Raw genomic sequence first — 23,542 nt, 5'->3', positions numbered from 1 at the left:
GCATTGTTTTGGTAAAATATTTTCAAAATCACTTAAAATCAGTTTTTTGACGTATTGTTACTTAATTTGGCTGCGGTGCAAAGTTTTTGGTCAAAATGGGGTCTTTATTGTGTTCTGAGAAAGCTCGGAAAATCAAATTAGTCAAATTAAAAAAGGTCGATGAAAATTTTAAAAACTTATTGAAAATCCGCCTCCCCCTCAAAAATCCTAGATCTGCCCCTGAGTCAAACGCAATTTTTCAAACGCAACTTTTTAAAAAATTTTTCTTCAAGTTTTTTATTGAGGGTCAATTTTGCTTATAGATATAACAGTATCAGTGTAAATTTTAAGTCGTGATTGGGATTCCAGGTGCTTCTTTTCAATGTCGAGATTAAGATAGATGCCACATTTTTCAGTTCTTTCTATTCTATAACACAAAACGCTTACGGATACTGTTTTTCAACATGTTCGGACATTTTGTTGAGAGAGGATTGCGACTTAAAAATACCGATACAAGTTTCCCTTAGTTTTAAAAGCATAATCGACCTTTTTACGACCATCTGTTTTTTTTCAAAGCTCAAAAAAACTTTCCTTTCGACTTTTTAAAAGCTCCTTTTATAAAATCTAAAAGAATAGCCTAAAAACTGCTGTAAGTCTCCAAATATGAACGAAAACAATAAAACACTCAATAAGGAAACTACAAAAAAGGAGCCACAAATTCTTCGTCAGTGCCTAAAAATTCTTCGTCACTACCTTTTAAGTCCAAAACCAATTGATTTTAGAAGTTTGATGACAACAAGCTCTGAAGAATCAGTTCACAATTAAAAATGACTTTGTTCAAACTACAGCCAAGCTTCAATCATGAATAAGTGTCCGATTCAGACGTGAAACAAAAAACATTTGAGCTCATCATTTGGTAAAACTACTGTTCAATTAGCTATTAAAATGGCGTTTTTTCGTTTTTTTCATGGAAGAAGCCAACTCGTTGTTTTCAATTTCAGAATGTCATAACTAATTGATATCACATAAGAATAAAGAAAAAAAGCTACTTAGTGAACATTCAAAAAATTATTTTCTTCGCTGCCAAAATTTTAGTACTGGAATCGAATATGCTTTTGTGAATTTGTTTAGTTATTCAGCGCTGAACAACTTCTGTACATAGTTCATTAAAAAAATTGGCAAATTACCAGAAGTCTTAACAAGTTGGTACGGTCGCATTTATTTAATTTTTTCAAAAATAAGGGCAGGTTACGTAACTCCAACACTGAAAACGAGCTAGTTGGCTCCCAAAAAACAACAGCGTGAAATATCAAAAATTGACTGCGCTATATTGATTTGAAAAGTGTTTCGTTAACAAAATGAACATACCAACCCAGAAGCGGATCTAAGATTTTCTCGAAGGGGGTGGAGAGGATTTTCAAAAAATTCAAAAATTTTGTCGACTTTTTTTCTTAGATCGATCAAACTGATTTATCGAGCTCTTCCAAAGCACTACAGAGACCCTACTTTGGCTAAATCTTCTGCGCCGCAGAAAAACGTCTATCGGCAACTTTTGGAAAAATTCGTCCAAAAAGTCGCACTTTTTTCGGCGCGCGCTCCACCTTCAAAATAAGTATATATTGGCGCCCAAGCCGCCTTTAGAAAAATTTTGGGACCTATCACCAAAAATGGATATCTCAAAATAGTACAAAGGGGTAACCCTTTGGGTTGGCAGGGGGTCGAATGCTGGGGGGGGGGGGGAGGGGGTGTACACCCTCTATCCTATATCGGCCCCTGTACGAACTACACTCGTACGAACCACAATCGTTTTGTACGAACCCATAACCTCAGGTTTGGGAAGTTAGTTTTCGAGTAAAAATAAAGAATCAAAAAACAGTCAAAAATCAAAAGTTTGACTTTTCCGAGGGACATAACTTTATTTGTAACAAAATTTGAGTCTAACTGCTTATGAGGAGAATTTTTTCAAATATATTCTATTCACTGAAACCAAAATTTGAGAATTGTTAGGTTACTCTTGAGATAACAAAAAGGAATCAAAAAGGTCACTTAAATATATACCCATAGACTTTTTCTAAAGCTGTAGACGCAGAAATAAAGCAAAAAATTACCAAGCGAGCAAACCGGCACACAAGAATGTACGCGGTATTTCTGTGGATCCCCCTTTTTTGAAAATCGGTAGAAATATTTTTGATAAAAAACTTGATTTTTGCAGAAAGTGATAAGCTTTCCAAAGCGTCTCAAACCAAATAAAAAACCCATTAACCTTCATATTATCTGTTTTTGACTCACAGAAGTTCTAGACAAACAAGCCAAGCAAGATATTTGCATTTTAAATGAGCAGCTGAAAACAATTTACAACGCAGAAATTGGGCAGACAATCTTTGAGCAGACACCAGTTGAGCCGAAAGAACACTGATTATGTAAAAACTTTTAAAAATTTCAAGCCCCCACCGAACCAACTCTGTGGTAACTAGACCCATACAGTAGTTAAATTTAAATTTTCATGAAATTTAGCATTTCAGCTGATGATCATATTAAGTGCAGAGAATGTGAAGTGATTCAACTGATTTTGTTAAACTAGTTGTTAATCCGAAAAAAGTCTCCAATCCGATTTGATTACGCTTGCTGATCGCAAGCGTAACTAACAACGGAACAAAACTTGTGAAGCAGAAACAAAGGTACAACAATTCAAATTTTCTTAAGTTCAATTTCTCGCTTACTTAATAAAACAAGGTTCTGCTGGGACAAGAAAGCCAGAACACAGGATTCAAAAACAATCTGGAAAAAGTTAGGGTTCGAAAGTAAACTAAGTTCAATTTTTAGTATGAAAAAATTTTCACGGGCAAGGTCACGTTACCAATTGGAGTAACTAATGCGCCGATCAATATTTTGGTTTGTAAGTAGTTTTTTCAGTATCGTATTAAATGGTTTAGATTTTGCCTAACTTTTACTTCGAGCGAAGAGAAGATGATGCTTTGAGTCATTTCGAAAATTGATTAATTACAGTAAACACAGAGTCCTTTTTAAAAACTGTTATTTTGAGTAGATTATATTCAATTTTAAACTGATGTTACAAATACAATTTAAAAAAAATTTCAAATCCAAAAACAATAACTCAAATTGTGTTCGAAATTTTTGATTGAAGATTTGGTGAATGACACTGAGACAGCAAATTATGGTGTGAAAATTTAAAAATGGCACTAAGGTTCCCTACAGCTGCTTTTTAAGATATAAAACACATTCTAGATGGACGTTTTAAAATTTATAGTTTATTTTTGAACAGATTTTGCCTGTTAATTAAAATTGCGATTGTTTAGAAACTTGGTGTTTGTATTTGTAAAAGCCTTTTTTCGATAAAGAAGCGCAGTGAACAACCTCAATTTCACAACTAAGTTTCCAGGCAGATATTATTCCAGGTAACCTGGAATAATTCCATGCAAATAAATTTCAGACTAATAAAAAACCATTGTTTTGCCTACATTGCAAGTTTTTAATTCTTACCGATACAAAAATTTAATTATTGTTTCAAAGACAAATTTTCAAATTTGGATGTCAGGTCATTGCTGTATTTTTTCTAGCGCAAAAAAAACTACTATAAAAAATTCTGACAAAATTCGACGACTTTTATTAATGATTTTTTCTTATTTCAGTTGTACTCTTACTTTTTAATCAATTTTTTGTCTTCTTTTTTCAACGTTTTTTTTTCAAAACAAGTGCGTTAGACAATGTATTAACAATGGCTCCAAATTGAAATTGATAAAAAATTGGACACTAGGAAAAACACCTTGTTCGATTTGGAGGGCTTCCGAAATTATTTTTTTTATCTTTTCAATTTTATTTTTTGTTGCATTGTAAGCCAAACTGTGCACTAAATAGGCGCATAATATTCTGTATGTACGTTCCTGGATTCCAGAGACAAATCTATCTCTAAACATGTTCCAAAATGTATGGCTTCCACTTACAAGCTTTCCTTGGACTCCACGTACGAATTGTTGTAACGTAATTTTTTTCGGTACATTAGTTTTGTTGCGGATTCCGCAACGAGCGAATGTAGATAGCAGGTACGGATTCCACAATTATAAGCGGATTCGGCAAAATTATGCGGACTTCACTGACAATTTGCGGATTTCGCTCAAACTTTGCGAAATCCGCTTGGAGTTTGCGGATTCCACGACAATTCAAGTTTACTAAGCCTATTTTTTATTAATTGCTTATAGATTCCGCTTTCTTGTTGCGGTTCCCGCAAAGTTATTTGTTTTCGCAGAATTTTTGAGCATTAGAGTGTTTTAGCTATTTGTCCGTGGAATTCAAAACAGCAAAGAAGCTCAGAGAAAAATAGCCATGTTGCGGGCTTTGCAACAATTCTGTGGTGAATTGTAGGCTCATTTTATTTCTGTTCATTCTTTTATCCATTTGACCATTATTGTGGCGAAACGTAGTTAGTTTGTGGTTCACTTATAAAAGTTAACTTAGAAGATTTCAATTTAAATCTCTGTTTAATTGATAAGAAAACTATGCATAAAAAAGTAATATGGAAATATGGTTTTCAATGCGAGCTTAAATTTACCTTCAAGCATACAAAAAACCTATATACTCTAAATTTGAAAAAGAATCAAAAAGGTCACTCAAATATTCCTCCATAGACTTTTTCTAAGGCTGTAGACACAGAAATAAAGCAAAAAAAATACCAAGCGAGCAAACCGGCACACAAGAGTGTACGCGGTATTTCTATGGATCCCCCTTTTTTGAAAATCTGTAGAAATTTTTTTGATACAAAAACTTGATTTTTGCAGAAAGTGATAAAATTTTCCAAAGCGTCTCAAACCAAATAAAAAACCCATTAACTTTCATATTATCTGTTTTTGACTCACAGAAGTTCTAGACAAACATGCCAAGCAAGATATTTGCATTTTAAATGAGCAGCTGAACAAAATTTACAACGCAGAAACAAGGCAGACAATCTTTGAGCAGACACCAGTTGAGCCGAAAGAACACTGATTATGTGAAAACGTTTAAAAGTTTCAAATCCCCACCGAAACTACCCTGTGGTAACTAGACCCATACAGTAGTTAAATTTGAAATTTCATGAAATTTAGCATTTCAGCTGATGATCATATCAAGTGCAGAGAATGTAAAGTGTTTCAATTGGTTTCGTTAAACTAGTTGTTAATGCGAAAAAAGTCTACAATCCGATTTGATAACACTTGCTGATCGCAAGCGTAATTAACAACGGAACAAAATTTGTGAAGCAGAAAAAAAGGTACAACAATTCAAGTTTTACAAATAAAGTTCAAAAGTTCAATTTCTCGCATACTTAATAAAACAAGATTCTGCTGGGACAAGAAAGCCAGACCTCAGGATTCAAAAACAACCGCCGTACCTCAAGTCCAAGTGTGAAGGAATCTGGAAAAAGTTGGGGTTCGAAAGTAAACTAAGTTCAATTTTTTGTAAGAAAAAATTTTCACGGGCAAAGGTCACGTTCCAAATTTGAGTAACTAATGGGCCGATCACAATTTTGGTTTTTTAAGTAGTTTTTTCAGTATCGTATTAAATGGTTTAGATTTTGCCTAACTTTTACTTCGAGCGAAGAGAAGATGATGCTTTGAGTGACTTCGAAAATTGATTAATTACAGTAATTACAGAGTCCTTTTTAAAAACTGTTATTTTGATTAGATTATATTCAATATTAAACTGATGTTACAAATACAATTTTTAAAAAAATTTCAAATCCAAAAACAATAACTCAAATTGTGTTCAAAATTTTTGTTTGAAGATTTGGTGAATGACACTGATACAGGTCTGTTATAAAAAGTGACCTTCAACATAGCCATCTGCCAGTGCGAAAACACTTTAAAAACTGTGACCTGTTTTTTGAAAAATTCTACTTTTAAATTTCAAAGAAAACAAAAATTTGCCTGAATTTTTTTTTTTTGGATTTTTAAAGCAATATATGTTTGATATTTTTCTTGATAAACTTAGCCCAAATGTGAAAAAACCCGATCAAATTTTTATTCCGCTAGAAAACCTGAAAATTTAAATCCACTTTTGAAACTAGAAATGGATCACTTTCTTCTCGATCTCTACATTTTTGCAGTTCAATGGAACAGTTTGGCCTCCTTTTAGTAAAAGAAATTGACTGAAATTTTACAAATCAAAATCCGACCAGAAGCAAATTAAATTTAGGCCTAAGAATCTTAAGAATTTTCCTGATGTCTTTGACTCCTAAGAATGAGTACAGCAACCTGAACGCGTGTAATTTATAAAATAATTGCATTTTGATTACATAGGCGGTAAACAATTAGCTTGTCAACAGGAAGCAGAAAAAAGTATAACTTTGGTCGTAAAAGTACTTTTTAATTCTTTTTTTTTCTGGAGGCTACAAATGAGAAGTGGCAAAAAAACCTTCAATTTGTCTTATAAACGCATATAAAAAAACTTTGGCATGTTTTCAATCTTTATTTTCTGACAGTCACGCAGTTTTTGTTTCAGAATACTCAGTTTTTCCATTGCAGTGATTTAATCCGCGCATGAAACAACTCGCCAAGATTTTAATATCCTGAACTCCAGTGTCTTTACTCGAAAATGCTGTTGAACAGGGCAAATTAGAGCAAAATTATAAGTTTATGCTTACTTTTTAAACTCAATTGGGCGAAAAAGTAAAATACATATTTATGTTTTTTCCGCTTCTTGCTTGCGCCTCTTTGTTTTTTTTATTATTTGACGGAGGACAGCGAGTCTATCACATTTAAATTTTAGCCAATTAGTTCTTTCACGTCAACAGAACTTTGATTACTGGATACCTGAACCTTCTGGCTATATTTCTCGCCGGAAAGCAACGTGGACAGTGACGTCCCGCATGATGCAAGGACAGAATGTTGGAAATTCAAAATGTTCGATTTTTGAAAATTGAAAAATAAAACAAAAATTATAGTATATCTGCACGAAATGTACAGCAAAACTTTGCTGAGCTGCTATAAATCATTTTACTGTTAAATATTACTTCGGTTTTCTGCAACAGTCATTGGGACAATAGGAACGTAAAGCGTTTGATTGGTTTAAAGCTTTCCACCGTTCGGTCCCTCTATCATGAGAATAGCCCCCAATGGACGAATTGCGTTGTGTCTCGACCCTTCAATTCGAAAAAAGAAGCATTTCTGTCTGGGCTTCAATTGTTATGATATTCATTGCCCATTGAAGCATAAAATTCTTTAAACTGGTTTTTAATTAGATTGCCTTTGCAAGTGTACCGCAATCTTTTTGAATAAGATCGCACAAGCCAAATTTTTTTGCAACTATTGCTAAACTCAAGCTGAGGCGACCTCAGTCTTTATTTAAGCAGTCAAAAACTTACGCGAAGAAGCAAACAGTCGTGGAATCGAACTGTCTTCAAAAGGAATATTGTCTGTTTTTCCTCACTGTTTGATATAATCAGAAAAAGTAATTGCTTCTAAACCATTTCAATCGATCACAACTCCTGTAGAAAACTTTATTCACGGAATACTTTTCTAAACAATTTTCATACACAGTGACATTTGATTGATCATTTATTTAAGTTTCACTTGTTTTTTTATTTTTTTTTTGTATTTTCATCCTTTTTTGTAACTGGAACTCTTCTTTTTCAGCTTTTCCTTCACTTTACATTTGGGACAGTACCACTTCTTCTTACTTATTCCAGCCTCTGGAATTCCCACACAGGGATAGTGGAACCATTCAATGGGGCAATCCACATTATCACATGCTATCATGTTACCATACGAATACTCGTTACAAATACACCATCTCTGTTCGCTTGAATCTGCATTTGAATCATGATTAGTATCATCGCCACTTGTATCGTTATCAGTCTGACTAGTATTCCCAGATGAATTATAACTACTGTTATGAGTATTATAACTAGAGTCTAACTTCCTTTTTCTTTGCTTGTTAGATCCAATTATAGGCGATAAAACATATTGAGAAGAGTCGATTCCTGAGGGGACGTAAGCGGGGATCGAACCTCCGACCCCTGAGGCCGCGCGTATTCGCTCAATGCTCAATTGTCGCTTAGGCCTATTTTTGATCATGTTGCTTTCGTATTCGCGACTGGCAGAGTTGTAGTTTTTGGCTAGGTTTTCGGTAACCTTTTCCAGCATGTCGAGACTAAAAAAAAACAAATTGTACTCAGATTAATTTTTTCAAAAATTACAAGCCTGTGGTTTTACAACTTGTGTATGAAGATCAATTAAGCGTGGATTCTCGTAATCATTTCAGGTGTCAGATTTCGATATGATCGAATTATGTACGTTAATGATTTACTTACAGCAAATTTTGATTTGCAGCGCAAAAAAGAAAAACATACCCATTAGACAGTTGGAAAAGAGTCAAAGAACGCAAGTAAACAAAAAACTACTGGCTTGTTTTTTGAATAAATCTCAATTTTCAAATTTCAAGAAAAAACAGATGCACTTAAAGCTTTTTGAACTTTTAGAACAATTTATGGTTGACACTTTTTTGATAAAATTAACTCAATTTGAGAAAACTGGATCAACAAGTAAATCTTTAATTCCGCTGGGAAATCTGAAAGTTAAATTCAGCTTTCGAAATCAGAATTCGGTCACTTTTTTGGTGAATTTTACATTTTAGCTGTTCGATAGTGGAGCTTGCCTTCTTTTTAACAAAGGAAATCAACTGAACTTAAAAATTAATCAAAAGTCAAACCTAGAAAAAGTTAACCTGAGCCTGAACTAACTTAACTTTAAGACTTTACCTCAAAAAAAAAACTAAAAAAATCATCGCGACCCATACAGGAGTCTGCACTACCTTCATCGAACTCTTAAAAATCACTTATCATAGACGTTAGTTTACTCTAATGCTCAACCATGATGTATCATTATCAGTCGTCAAATCATACGCAAAAATTTCATTTTCTTCCAAATTAAAAATTTTGAAGCTAGCAGACCACTGCTTACCTTTTGGGCAATGTGTATCGCTCTTCTTGATGGCCAGAAAAACCTTCAAAGGACTTCGAATCTGAAACAATAAACGCATACAAACAAAGGTTTGAAAAGTGACTTAGATGCCAAGCTGCACTTCGCATTCTTACAAATTTTTCTTGACCTTTACACTTCTGGGGTTTGATGAATGATTTTGACTTCGGTTCAACAAAAAAATTTAAATGAACTGTAATCAAAAGTACAACAGCGAAAAATCTAATTTAAGGGTGATCAAACTTCAACGTTATTATTATTGTTGAGAACTAAAACACCAAAAAAGCATCAAGACCTAAATAAGTGTCTTCAGTGCTTGAAAATTGTTCTCTTCGCCAAGCCAGAACAATTTTCTTTTCAAAAAATACATGGTAGGGCAAAAATCCTTTAAAACAAAAAAGGATAGTCGGTTGCTGTGTAATTAGCACAAAGGATTCCGACCGAATTTATTTTGTTTTTTTTTTTGCAATTTTTGTTGTCCAAAGTTCAGGTTATTTTTTTCTAAAAAGGGCAATTCAATTAGCTTCACAGATGCAAGAAAAATGTCAACTATACTTAAAAATAGCGTGAAAATTGAGAAATAGCGTTAAAATTTTGAAAGTAGTAGAGAAATAGGGATTTCAGCCTCGCAGAAAAATTAATCTAGTTTTCTTTTTAGAATCCGAATTACGACCAAAAGGGCTTTAATATGATACCACACTTGACCCTTACGAGTTTTATTTGAGGTAGTCAAAATTGGCTGGGAAAAAACCGACCATAATCAAAATTTCCTTTTCACTTTTCGAGAGTGGTCGTAACAATAAAAAACCCAAAACGGCTTTTTGCGAGAATTCAAATATCTAAAAATCTCCATTCTCGAATTGCATACTGGAAGGCACTCAATTTAGCAATAATGAATAATCCAAATCACCCATTCATGTTGGTAAACAAAGCTTACAGCAGAAAAAACCTCATGCTAGCATCCGAACACTTGACCATCTTCTGCTCAAGAGCCAAATTAGTGAATTTTACACGTCGGAAAAAATGGCTTCGCCATAAATTTGAACCCCACTTGAGTTTCGAAAGAATTCTTGCAAATCACAAGTATCTCGGTTACTATGCTTGTCTTATTATGCAATTATTTTGTGCGTATTCCTGAATATCATAAGCAGAAAAAATGATACTAGAAATTAAATGAAGCTCGTTATCCTTATAAGGGTACCGCGACAACTTGCAACAAAATACAAATCGCAAAATTTATGGAAACCGACAACTCGCAAAGTTTTAAAACTAAATATATAATTTGAAAATTTCGGCTCAAGGTTGCCGTAGCGCCGTCGACAGTTTGCCGCGATAACCGGTTCTAAATATTTCGTCTAAACTCCAGCGCTTTGATGGCAAACTAGCAACACGTTGGCGCGACGGCAGAGGTGAATATTTCGCGCGTTGTCTTTTGTTGCGAGTTGTCGCATAACGCATTATAGGTTAGCATTATTTAGTTGCACATTATGAAATTTGGGAACGCGCATCAGAGATTAGAACCAAACCAAACCCACACACCCCCCCCCCCCCCCCCAATAATCACTACCTGGTGGTGAAGTGGGGGGCGTGTAGAAGCCGAAAGTGCTCGACTTCCTATGTCCCTGCACCCACTCATCACCCTCGTCGTCATTGTCGAACTCCCCCTCCCCCTCATCCTCTTCGTCCCCTCCCTCCCCCTCCCCATAGGGCGGCTCTCTTTTCATAGCAAGAGGTGTACTGCTACTGTAGTTGTTGTAAGGTCTGTATGTACCTACTGAAGATGCAGATGATCGCGGCGCTTCTGTTTCAGGTCGACGTGATTGATGCTGCGATGATGCTACACAAAATGAAGGTAGTTTTTACCTGAACAAAATCAAGCCAAGAAACAGTTGAAAACGTGCATTTGAATTCAAACCACGTGAAAAAAAAAAACGAAATTTACTATTTTTTTTTGGACTTCGATATTGACTAGAATGAATTGTGACAAAAAGCCACTCATATTACGAGATATTTTAAAGAAATTTTTTGCTAGAATTAACTCATCTGATTAAAACTATATCAACGATTGGTTTTGAATAAATTCAAAACTAAATACATTAAAGCAAAAATTAGTGAGCAATTATATTGCTCTATCTCCGTCTAATTCAGTTCTTTTATTCCTTTTTTTTCCAAAGACTAAAAACTGCATCGTATAACAATGACTTGGGGAAATTACTTACTGGCATACCAATTGACTCTGGTATAAAAACTACTGGTACAAAAGTTATCTGTAAAAAAAACTTTTCGCCGAACAATTTTATGATGTTTTTTTTTGAAATTTATTTACTCGCTCGAAATTAGACATTTAGACTAGAACTCCAAAACTTCAAACTATTTTACTCAACACTCAGAAAACTTTTCAAAAATTTTCAATGTCGTTCGAATTACTTCCGATAATTATTTGTGGAATCTGAATTTTTTAAGTAAAAAGCTAAAAGCAGCCCAAAGACAAAGCTCCTCCCACTTTCTGTGGTCGGAAACAAAAACCAGTAAAACAATTTTTCAAACCAATTCTGTAGGAAGCCTGAGAAATAAACCGATTCCAAACGCATCTGAGAAAATCATCTATGTTAAAAAAAGACATACTTTCCAAATTTAAATATCAATTGTTTTTGACCTGTCAGACAAGTAAAAAAAAATTGAATTTATTCAATCCATGCAAAATTGACGTTTTCCGAATTTCTCTTTTTACAAAGGCGAGCTTTGGTGCATTGAGGAAAAAATGTTGATTATTTTTTGACATATAATCTTTGAGCAGGTCATACAAAAATAAAAAGTGGCCTTTAAAATAAATAGTCATTTCGCTGAAAAGTTCAAGCTAACTCCTGCAAACATGGCCAAAAATGTAAAAAGTCAATAAACTTGAAGAAACGGAATAAATTCAATGAACTCAAAGGAACGAAAAATTGTCCGAAAATGGCGGTCGTAAAATAGTACCCTAAGGTCCCTTTGGGTGGTCAGGGGGTTGAATCCCTGCGGGAATCGAGTCCCCCTAAATCCGCCCCTGCCGAGAAAAACCGTAGATCTTTTGAACCAAAAAGTGTTTCCTGTTTTTGCTTCCTTTTCAACTTCAATTAAAAAAACTAAACTAACAAAAAAAAGACTTTTCAAAGAATCCAGCAAAATCCTAACTTTAAATCGATTATTTTCACGAAGTTGCAAGTTGCTTCGAATTAAGTACAGAATGAACGAGCAATCGAAACTCAATTACGATATTGACGAAAAGATAACTACGTCACAAAGTCAAAACGGAAAACATTTCGAGATCTCCTTTGAAAATCAATTTCTCTAATGATGAACTTCAAAACTCAAATTAGCTTGTTCCTGTATTGATCACTCCCTTCGACGATCAGTAAAAGTAACCCACTTAAAATTCAGTTCCTGCCTGGAAAGTCTTACTTGTCGCGTTTGCTTTAAATTGACGCTCAACTAGAAAAGAAACAAGACATTTTTTAATTGAGAAGTTGTGACGATAAGCCACACGATCACAGATTATTTGAGAGTTTCTTTCAAAATCAACGAAGTGAATAAATACTCAACGACTTAAGCCCAATTAAGCGTTGAAATCTATTGATCACAATTAGTGACCCAGTCAAAACTCGATTCACTGTTAGAACAAGCAAATTAAAATTCGGTTCACGTGCACCGTATTAAATTACACTGATAAATGAAAAACACTTAAGTTCTGAAAGCATGCTTAATCTAATCTGACTATTTTCAGGACGAAAAAAACAGCGAACTGATTTCAGCAGATAGCTCAAACTCATAAAAATTTCAAAATTTTGCGTGAAAAAATGAACTTGCCACTTATAATGTGTACTTAAATATTCAGCTAAGCTTTCTGGCTGCTAAATAAAAAAAAACTGAACGACGATTTTTCACTTCAAGCAATTTTCTCTTTTCAGAGTATAATTTGAGCCCCGTTTGAAAAAAATAATGTAACGTAAGCATTATTGAAAACTGAGCATGACAAATTTACCGAATTGTCCTGGTATAATGAAACAAACTTCGTAATATATTGGCCGACACTGATTCTTAGAGTCTTTTGGCTGTGGTTTGAGAAAAGCTTTCTGGAGTGGTAATACACCAACCGAAAAAAACTTAACCTAATTCGCTTTTCTAATCCAGAGCAAATGAGGTTCGTATCCCTTACGATAGAGCAATCAAACTTGAAAAAGCTAATACTAGCCAATCAGAATTGAATATTCAAAAATCTGAAAAAAAAAATCGCTAAAAATTAAGAAAACTCAAAACTAAATTTAGAGCCTTCAAATCATAACTGACCGAATACAAAATCAACAGAAAATGCAATCCGGTTGATTCATGATGCAAGTTTGCAAGCAACAAGACGAGAGCGTTTCATGGAAAAGCCAGACAGTTATCGGGCGTAGCGCGCTCACCACTAGACCTCAGGGAGAGTATTTTTAATGCATACTGTCAATTTTGCGTTCAGTTTGCTGCACAAAGCATTAGGCGAATAGGTGTTTGTTACAATTTCTACGCTTTGTTTGAACGTTTTTCATCATTTGATCAAACGATTCTGAGAATAAACGCGCAAACAAGCAGTCAACAAAAGTTTGATTTTGAGCACATGCATAACCCTTATTTCGGTTAAATCAAGCATTTTAAATTAGTATACATGGCTATATTGAAAATGGGGCTCTCTGATATCTTGATTTTTGAGAAATCAAAACTTTAACGCTTTTTAGGAATGATTTTGTGTTACAAACAGTCGAAAAATAAGTAATTTTTGGTGATCTATTGCTAGCAGGAATGTGATATGAGATCCCAAATTAAGCCTCAAATTTGGTGTTCTAATCTAAATTCTTTTAGAAAAACAGTTTTCAGTTTTTGACAAAAATACTAACAAATATCTCAACACATAGGCGACGCAAAAACTAGCGATAGTGCGTTAAAAAAGCAGCTTTATCAACTTAAATTAAAAAAATAGAAATAAGCCTCAAATTAGTAAAACTTTGCTATGTAGGGTCTTTGAACCTCTGAGTTCAAGTGACGACTCACGCCCTGCCCTCTCGGCCACGAACGCTTAGCAATTGGCAAACACTGAAGTTGAAAAGTGTAAATAAAAAGTGTTAACTTAATTTAGAACAACTGGATCAATCTTGAATGTTTTGTGCCGCTGGGAAATCTTAAAATTATAATCCACTTTCAAAACTAGAATTCGATCAGGTTTTTTCTCAGAATTCCCGCTGTTTAAGCATTTATGCAAGTGATACACCCAAAATAAGCTCTTCTGATTAAATTTTCAATCTCAAACTTGTCATAGTAGCTTCCGAGAAAAAAAATCAAATAAAAATTCCGTCACAAATTCCCTCCCATAGAAAATTTCTAAGTTCGTAGGACGCCCAGTGAAGAACAGAAGAGTCAACTCGACTATCTAAGCACTGGAGGGAGTAGCCAGTCTATCTATTGACAATTTATTGAAAATCAGTAAACTAAATCTCAAAAAAACTGTAACTTTTGCGGAAAGTACAAAAATGTCCATAAGTTTCTCAAGCTTACAATTTCATATGGTCTGTTTTTTTTTGTATCAAACAGAAGCAAATCATCAAAGAGCCAGAAACAAAACTATAATGCTATCGAACGAACGTTAACCAGAAACAAAAAAAAGTACTTTTAATTGCGACTTAGCTTGGAAAAAAATTTGGTTTAACCAAAAAAATTGAATTAAATTATTTATAATCAGATTTGGTAAATTTACTAGCTACCGAACAACTTTCATTTATAAAAAAGTTTGAATAAAAAAAACCAAGCAATGGAAAACAATTCGTTGAGAAGCGTAACACAATACAAAACGCATTTGGGGGAAAAAACGAGCCGACAGAATCTAGCCGACAGAATCTAGGACAAAAACCACAAACCCAAAAAACTCAAAATTTTTTCAATTAAAATATTTGAAAAATTAATTAAATCCTAAAATGATCTGAAAGGTAGTTTTATTTTAATTTGAGCGTTTTAGCTTGTATGATGTAGTAAAAATTCGGCTATGTCTCGGATTCGATCTGCCAGCTAGAGTTTATGAGTCTCACGCACTAAACACTCAGCCACGGATTCTTACTAACTCACAAATACTAGCCGCAATAAAGCAGATAACAGATGCTATTAAATTTCCAATGCTACAGATCGTGATTACAGCAAAAGTGCCACCAAATAAGTGAACACTTTTATTTGCGAGTTAGGTTAGAAAAAAAGAAGGTTCGGTTTAATGCACTAACGCTCACAAGCTGGCTAGTGTAAACATCCAAAAAACTATCGAAAAAATGATAGAAGGAAAATTATAATTGCGATTCAAAGACGGTTCCCTAATATCTTTCGTAAGATTTGAAAATTTTCTGAAGTAACATTAAACCTAGCCCCACAGACATTTGGAAAATGTCAATAAACTCGATTCTCAAAACTAAATCTATGTTCGAAACCAGAATTTTTTGATTTTTAAGCATTTGATTTGAAATAACCAACACGCATAAATAAGAGTCTCCACCACGCTCATTAACACTTAACCAGAAAATCTCACTTTTGATTGATGAACTGTGTCTGCTGTTTTTATTGTGACCCTGCTGTTGTAACCTTGAGTTGATTTTGAGGGATGATGATGATGATGATGAGCCTCCTGTTCCGTTGTTCAAGTCTGATGAAGTCACATTGTCAGTGGTCACAAAAGAAGATGAAGTAGAAGAAGCCGCTGCACCAAGTTGCGCGTACCTTAAAACATATTGACCCTGAAAACGTTCCCGTTGCATGCTTGAAACCAGGAATCTATTGGACACTCTCAACCCTTAACCCCAAAATGAAACCTGTTCTAGTATCTCGAAAGAAAAACAAATATTCGAATAAATCCATTTCTTTTCACCAAATGCAACTCTATGCGTGCGAAAATTGCTTACATTCTTTTGCAATGTAAACTTACTGCATTCTTACTGGTTGTTAAACCTTTTGAAAAAAAGGGTCGTTCAGGAGCCCCGAAGCCAAATCTCAAATCCTAGAAGGACCAACGCCACCAGATGTAGCACTACCCGTCATCAAAGAGTACTTCTTTCTTTTTTCTCAGCTCATTGTTTCAGATTTATTCGCCATAATGGAGCCGTTTCGCATTCCATAAATTTTTGATTTTATTAGAAAGTTTGCAAAGTTCGCTTGTTTTGAAGATAAATGCTTACGATGAACCGAGTTTACCATCCCTTTGTAAACTTACAATATGATTACATAGACTGAGCTAGAGCGAATGATCAGAGCTAACATCAATGAATTTATGACAATTTGGTTTCAAAGACTGACCATTTTATTCCGGGTATGAAACTGCCAGTTTTTTCCCTATCTGCGTAGAGTAATTTAATCCGCATAAAATGCAATGAACTTCCTAGTTTAGATAAAGTTTGACGCTGAACAATTCAATTTTTTGAGCATGTCATAAAAACATTTTTTCCTTCGCATATTCAAGGAAATTATCTTTTCGATGCAAAATTTAGTGCAGAAAGCGAGCTGGCATTTTCAAACAGAATAAATTAAGTCGCCGAAATCAACTTTTAGTAATTTCCTTAATGGTAATTCTGATAATTTGATCTCAGTCTTTGTTAGTATTTAGTTCAAAATCGAAGTAAAAGTTGTGCAAATTAATTTAGTCGACAACATGCTCTCAAGAGAACAAAACCCTTTTTGCGCTCAATTTTGTCCACTAGTGCATCTCTAATTTCTGAAAAAATCTTAAAAGGAGTAAAAATTAGCCTGAGTTGTATTGCTAACAAAACATCGACCAGGAGCACTTGGGCAGCGTTGGTGAAGTGGTTATGTCTCCGCCTCTCAAACGACAGGTCGGATGTTCGAGGCCCACCATGATCCGTGCTCGATGTTTAAGGGCGAGGCAACATTACCAGAAGAAAAACCAAAATAAATGCATGTAGTTCTTAAGCATGGAACAACAGGGGCTTCCCGTGGTGAGCTGTACAGCTCTTATGTTGGTCCTTTTCTTCTTAAATAAATGATCATAATAATTTCATTTATTTTTATGACTGATTAGTTGTTTGTAACGAATCTTTGGCTTATGTTCGTTGAGCAGAGCATCTGTGAAGTAGGCAAAGGTCCATACTTCGATACATACCATTACCGATGTTTGTTATCCAATGAGTGATGCAACCATTGCCGTCCCAGAAAAAAAAAACAAAAAATGCATTTAAATCTTAATAAAGGGGGCATAAGAGCGGTTATCCTGGAATAGCTTAAAAAAGTAAGCTCATTTGTTCATCCTTTCCTTCGGGAATAAATTGTCTTAATTTAGGCTCACTTGGACAGTGCCTCCTCCTCGGCCAATTGGCGGGATACTTTGGCCTCCAGGATCTGAGTGATGCCTGCATTGTCCGCCTCCAGCTCCCACTTGAATTTGTTCAGATCCTAGAGCAAAAAAAAACAATTATTCACAACACACACGCTGTCAATACTTTAACCAAAATATGCCCTCAAAAAGTATATTTTAAACCTAAATTGTAACTACAAACAGGTCGAAAAAAGCCAATAGGGAGGCTAAAAGTCTGTTATTTAAAACTTAGGTTGATCAATTGAATTGGTTTCTCCATCTTTTTCACTAATCAATCAAATATAAGAAATCTGTGAAAACTCATTTTTATCCATTGCTTCGCAAGTGTAAGAAGCAACAAATAGTTGAAGTGAATGAACCTGGTCGAGTCTTCTGGAGTATCTCTCGACTAGATGGAACAGCTGTCCCACCACACTCACTTTCTCCCCCGCATCCACTAGAGCCCCCCTGTAGCCTCGCTCCACTTCCTCCAACACCCTCTTCTTCTCCTCAATGTCCACCTCCTGCTGCTGCTGTTGTTTGTTCACACCTCCGCCCGCTTGGGACGACTAGAAACAAATGTAAACTTAATTAATTTCAGTCAAACATTGTTCAAATTGTGGCGCAATGTGAGCTCTTGTAAGATAACCATAGCTTAGTTAACCTTAAACAGTTAACCTTCATTTTAGGGTTCTGGTTAACTAAATCATTAACTAAAAATTAACTAAAATTTCTGGTTAACTATAAAACTAAAACATTGTAGTTAAAGAAACATATTTTACACCAATCCGAGCTCACCACTCTCATCATGATCCCCAATGCACTGTACTCTGCACTACTTAATTGTCGGGACCACCCCCCTCCCCCCACATACACACACACACACATACACACACAGCAAAACATACACACACAGCAAAACATACACACACAGCAACACATAGACTTTATCATAGACCTCACCCCTAGAATATTAATTACTACAAAATGACCCCATCGAAATTTTTACTATAAAAATTATACCCAAAATTATAAAACAAATTTCGCATTTTATACGCAAAAAAAACTAGTTTGCATTAAATTAGTAAAACTTTCCCCCCAGCAATTAAAACCGGCCGACCTTAGTTCCACTGCCACCACTAGTTGTGCCTCCCCCTCCCCCTGTGCCTCCACTGATGGACTGCATCTTCTTCTGCAGCAGCTCCACCTGATTCTGCACTGAGAGGTCCAACTCCCTCACAGTTGTGCACTTGTCCCTCACCTCATTCGGGAGAGTCTCGATCAGCTCCAGGAAGTCCTCCAGATACAACATCTCTCTTCTCTCTCCTTATATCATGCTCACTTACAACTGAAAGAGAAGCGCACGGGTTTAACTGTAGCCCAGCTAGTAGTGCAATTCGAAAATTCGAGATTCTTCTGAGATTTTGAATTGATGCTTAAATGATGTTAGAATTTATTTCTAGGAGATAGTGCCACTAGAAACCGTATAGGAATCATAAATCTTATAAGAAAGAATTCGATATTTAGAAAAATTTTACATCATGTAAGCACCAGTTCAAAATCTCAAGAGTCTTAGAAGATTCTTACAAAATTTTGAATTTCGCTTTGGAATTTAAAGTCATTATAATATCTTTAACAAATCTGACCCAGCTCAAAATTCTTTAAAAAACAGCAGTGCTGTGGGCAGAGCTGTGGCGCATCCGGTTGTTGCAGCGCCCAGCAATCATACGTTTGTGAGTTCAAATCGCATGTGTTCTGCATTTTGCAAAATGAGTGCTTGCAAGATCAAAGCTCAATGAGCTCATCATGATAAGGTCAGCTCTAACTCAACCTCAAATAAATAATCTATCTCTCCTCTCAAGCACACTCACCACCGAAGAAGAAACGGAATAAAAAAAATTAAAAAAAAAAAGAAAAAAAGGAGTAAACTGTACTAGCCCGCCAGTATTTTGTTATAGAAAAATGACTTTCCATCTTATAATAATCTTTCAATTCAGGTTTTTTCCAAAGCTTGAACTGATTTTGATTTTGCTAAGATAAAAAACAAGCATTTGGACACAAGCCAAGGTGCAATACGCAACAAAGGCACAAAAACGACAATTTTAGCTCAATAAATTTGAAAAAAAGAAATAGCCAAAAAAAACTTGTTTTAGGCACAAAAAATTTACAGAATTAACCGTTAAATTAGTGCTTTAATAGGAACAAAACCGAGCCGTTCAATCATTGAGTACCTTCTTAGAGATTCTACTGAGTGAATAAGAACTTAAAAATTATCTGTGCTTGCCAAAATATCAGTTCTAATATGATAATTAGAGTCAGGAATTAAAAGAGAGAAGCTTTCAAGTAATTCTAAATACCAAACATCCGATATCGTAAGACAGATAGAGATAGAACCAATTTAAGAGTAGAAAAAAAAGATGTTATTTCATGGCAAAACCTAAGAAATGAATTAATAAAGAATGAAATAACATAAAATTTCTTGCTAGGTTATTTTTAAGGAATTTCAAGAGTATCGCGTAAAAAACCAAAAATGATTTTGCAAATTAATATACCAAATGCTCTGAAACAACTCCTAAATGGAAGTGTTTATACAAGTCCAATAACCACTTCCTACGCCGTAGAACGTCTAATTGTCTCTTTAAGTTGCTAATTAGCGCTAGAGCTTACCCGCACTGACAAAATGGATTAAGATCGATTTTACCTGAAGTATGTAGACTAAATAAAAAAAAGGATTAAGATTGATTTGGATCAATTCAAAATCGATTTAAATTGATATGAAGTCCAAGCTAAAAAAAATTGATCCAAATCGACCCAAATTCAGTTTTTGTTTTTAGGGGGATTGAAACGGATTTATATCATTTTTTTCGAATTAATTTATCGCATTACTTTTGAGTTTTTGTTGCATTTATTCAATGCCAATCATTTTTAATTTTACATCCATAGCGTCTGGTACTATATTTAAAAAAATCAAATTTCAATCCAGTTTAGAATTATTTAAGTTGCCATCTGATTTATATAGACTATTTTTTGATTTGTTACATAGATTTTTTGCTTAAATTGATTTCAGATACTAAAATCGATCAGTCTTTTAAAATGGATTTAAATGATTTTTGGCAAGATTCCGATGGAATTAAGATTTGATTCCTAAAATGTACAATGTTAATCAATTTGGATCGATTTAAAACCATTTTAATCAATCCGAAACCATTTTTGTCAGTGCGGGTAGCTGATTAAACCAATAATACCAATTAAAACCCTGATTACAAACATTTTCCAACTTAAAAATCATTACTAGCACGTCCTTCAACTCGTTAAATTAACTTCATCAAATGATACAAAAAATGCTGCCAGCTAAATGTTACAAAAAACCTGACTTATAGTATGAATTCAAAAATGTTACTGAAAAGGTGTTGATTTTTTGTCCATCAAAACATGAATGATCAAAACTGCAGAAATGCCGTTGATAGTTTGTATAACAGTTGGATGCGTGTGTACCATTTTGTATCAATAATATCTGCTTTTACCCAACTGTCTTTCTTATGTCAATTTTTCACTTCAAAAACAAAGAACCAGCATTGCAAAACCGTTTTCTTGTTTAAAAAAAATAACATAAATCGAAAACTCCGTCTTCTTTATCAAAACATTCCTTTTAATCATGAATCTGTCATTAATTTGCACAAATAAAACAAAGATGTAACAATGTTTATCAGGTACAACCCAGACAAAGGTCTTTATGGAAATAAGTTGAATTCAGTTTAGATTCACTATTTCAAGGTATTTCTGCATATACTAGCCGATATACGGGATTTTCTCAGGGTGCCGATTTGTAAAAAAATATGAACGTTTTGACGTTTTTATTAGTTTGACCAAATTGATTTTCCCAGCTCATCGGAACACAAAAACCCTAATATAGTAAAATCCGTTATACCCCTCAAAAGTAGTACAGATTGGCGACAAAAAGAAAAACTTCAACCCTCAAAACTTGGACAGATTGGCGCCGGACCGAAAAGAAATTACCCTCAAAATTAGTGCAGATTGGCGATGAATAGAAAAGTTTTAGCCCCACAATTACTACAGATTGCTGCCGAATAAAATATTTAACCGCCAAAGAATAATACGGATTGACGCCGAATAGAAAAACTGCGCCAGATAAACATAAGTTCCCTCAAAATTAGTAAAGCTTGGCGTTGAATAAAAATGTCTTGACCCCACAAATAGTAATGATTGTTGCCGAATAAAAAATTTAACCGTCAAAAAAATACAGATTGACGCCGATTAGAAAAATTGTTAAACCTCCAAATTAAAACAGATTGGCCCCGGAAAAAAATTTACCCTCAAAATAAGTACAGATAGGCGATGCATAGAAAAGTTTTAACCACACAAATAATACACAATGTTGCCGAATAAACAACTTTAACGTCAAAAAAATAGTACAGCTTGACACCGAAAAGAAAAATTTTACTCTCTCAAAATTAGCATAGATTGGAGCCGAATACTAAAATTTTACACCCTCAAAATAAAAATAGATTGACGCCCAAGAGAAACTTCAACCCTCAAAACTAGTCGTAAGAGGACAACTCACAAAAATATAACTCGCAATAAAAGACATCTCGCAATAAAAGACAAATCGAAATCTACTCACCGCTGCAGTCGCGCCAAAGAGTTGCGAGCTTGCCAACAGAGATACTATTTTATCCAAAATTTCGAACCCTTTATCGCTGCGTAGAGGTGATAGGCGCCCAATTGCGAACTTTAACCAAAATTTTAAAATTTCCATTTATATTTAAAACCTTGCGAGCTTTCGTTTATTTAAATATGAGAGTTGTCTTTAGTTTGAAACAAAGACAACTCGCAAATTTAAAAAACGGAAGCTCGCAAGGTTTTAAAAATAATTGGAAACTTTAAAATTCCGGTTTCATGTCGCAGTTGGGTGCCTGTCCCCGCAAAAAGGATTCGAAACTGTTTCGTTGTTTGTTTCGAGTAAACGTCGCTTGCTTCGAGTTGTTGCGGTCGCAAAACTATTATATATTGGCGCCAAATAAAAAATTAAATTGGTCGGACGAAAATGGATGTAGTAGATTAGAACCTCCCCCACTTACCCCTAAATCCACCCTAGTTTCAATTTGCGATCTGCCCAAGTTTCAATTTTTTTCAGATTCAATGTGAAGCATGGATAGCCATTTGCTGTGCAAGTAGCACAGAACGCCCAACCATGATAAAAAAATTTTTTTTTTCAAATTGTGTCATCTTTTAACTATGGTATGATGACAGGATCTGACCGAAAGCCTATGAATTGCGCATACTCTATGTAATTATTAAATTAGGTATATGCGACATCACCTTCCCTCAAAAAATGGACAGAAAATTCAAAATGAAAAATAATTCAATTTTGCAGGACAATTTCAATTTTTTTTCCAATTTTTTTCGGCTATATTTGCTAGTTTAATACTGAATTTTTAAGCTTAACTTGAATAAAAAGAATTAGACTATTAAAAGTCTTTTATAAGACTTCGCTCGCTTTACTCGCTCGAAATAAGATTTAAACTCGAAAATTTCGAGCCGATTTTTCTCGACCCCGGAAACACATTTTGGAAGTTTAAATGTCGTCCGCATCAAGACTGAAAGTGATATGACATATTACTCGACTCATTCCGATAATTATTTATGGTACTGACTCTTGCATTGAAAAAAAATCTAAAACATACCGAAGACAAAGTTTCTCTCCGTTTTCAAAGGTCGAAAAAAATGAAAAAAACCAGCGTTTTAAGCAATGTCTCTGTAACAATTACAGATTTTTCGGCTATATTTTAGCTAAGACACGATCCACGACATTTGATTTAGTTATTTAAAATAAAAAACAATCAGTAAAATTTGACTGTTTTAAAAGAGAGCGCGAGAGAGGCAGCGAGAGAGAAAAACTTTGTTGCTTCACCGTTTGCAAATATAAAACTGTTTTTGAATGGAACAAGTTCAGTATTACTACATATGAGAACAAACAAAAAAAACGTTAAACCAGTTATTTAATATACTAAGACTCTCCTTATTAAGTATTGGAAGCAGTTGAGTATCGGATAAAAGACGTTAGCAGATTCTTTCCTCTATTATGCATAAAAATCTATGCTTTAGTGTTCCGACTTTCGAAGAAAGCTGAATATTTATGCTCGGTGTGGTTTTTTTTATTCAGTTAATTTTCACCGATCGAAAAAATTTTCGACAAAATTTTTTTATACCCCATTGGAGATATCGACTT

The 23,542-nt window shown here is 34.5% G+C and overlaps 1 protein-coding gene across 2 annotated transcripts in view; it reads right to left on the bottom strand.

Annotated features, from left to right (window-relative positions):
- Positions 1-7,481: 7,481 nt before the first annotated feature.
- The window catches only part of LOC134853121 (inhibitor of growth protein 3-like), a 446,221-nt gene continuing 430,160 nt past the window's right edge, over positions 7,482-23,542 (bottom strand). For both annotated transcript variants that reach the window (XM_063869064.1, XM_063869065.1), the window contains exons 2-8: positions 18,413-18,642; positions 17,673-17,861; positions 17,284-17,390; positions 15,520-15,707; positions 10,513-10,782; positions 8,928-8,988; positions 7,482-8,118 (exon numbers count right to left, since the gene is read on the bottom strand). In XM_063869064.1, the coding sequence (XP_063725134.1) occupies positions 7,566-8,118; positions 8,928-8,988; positions 10,513-10,782; positions 15,520-15,707; positions 17,284-17,390; positions 17,673-17,861; positions 18,413-18,604 (1,560 nt within the window). In that variant the 5' untranslated portion in view covers positions 18,605-18,642 and the 3' untranslated portion in view covers positions 7,482-7,565. The remainder of the gene's footprint in view (positions 8,119-8,927; positions 8,989-10,512; positions 10,783-15,519; positions 15,708-17,283; positions 17,391-17,672; positions 17,862-18,412; positions 18,643-23,542) is intronic.

Source organism: Symsagittifera roscoffensis, chromosome 8 (assembly GCF_963678635.1).
Source record: "Symsagittifera roscoffensis chromosome 8, txSymRosc1.1, whole genome shotgun sequence".
NCBI lineage: Eukaryota > Metazoa > Xenacoelomorpha > Acoela > Convolutidae > Symsagittifera > Symsagittifera roscoffensis.
The sequence above is the reverse complement of the archived record's forward strand: the minus strand, read 5'-3'. Positions and strand labels throughout refer to the sequence as shown.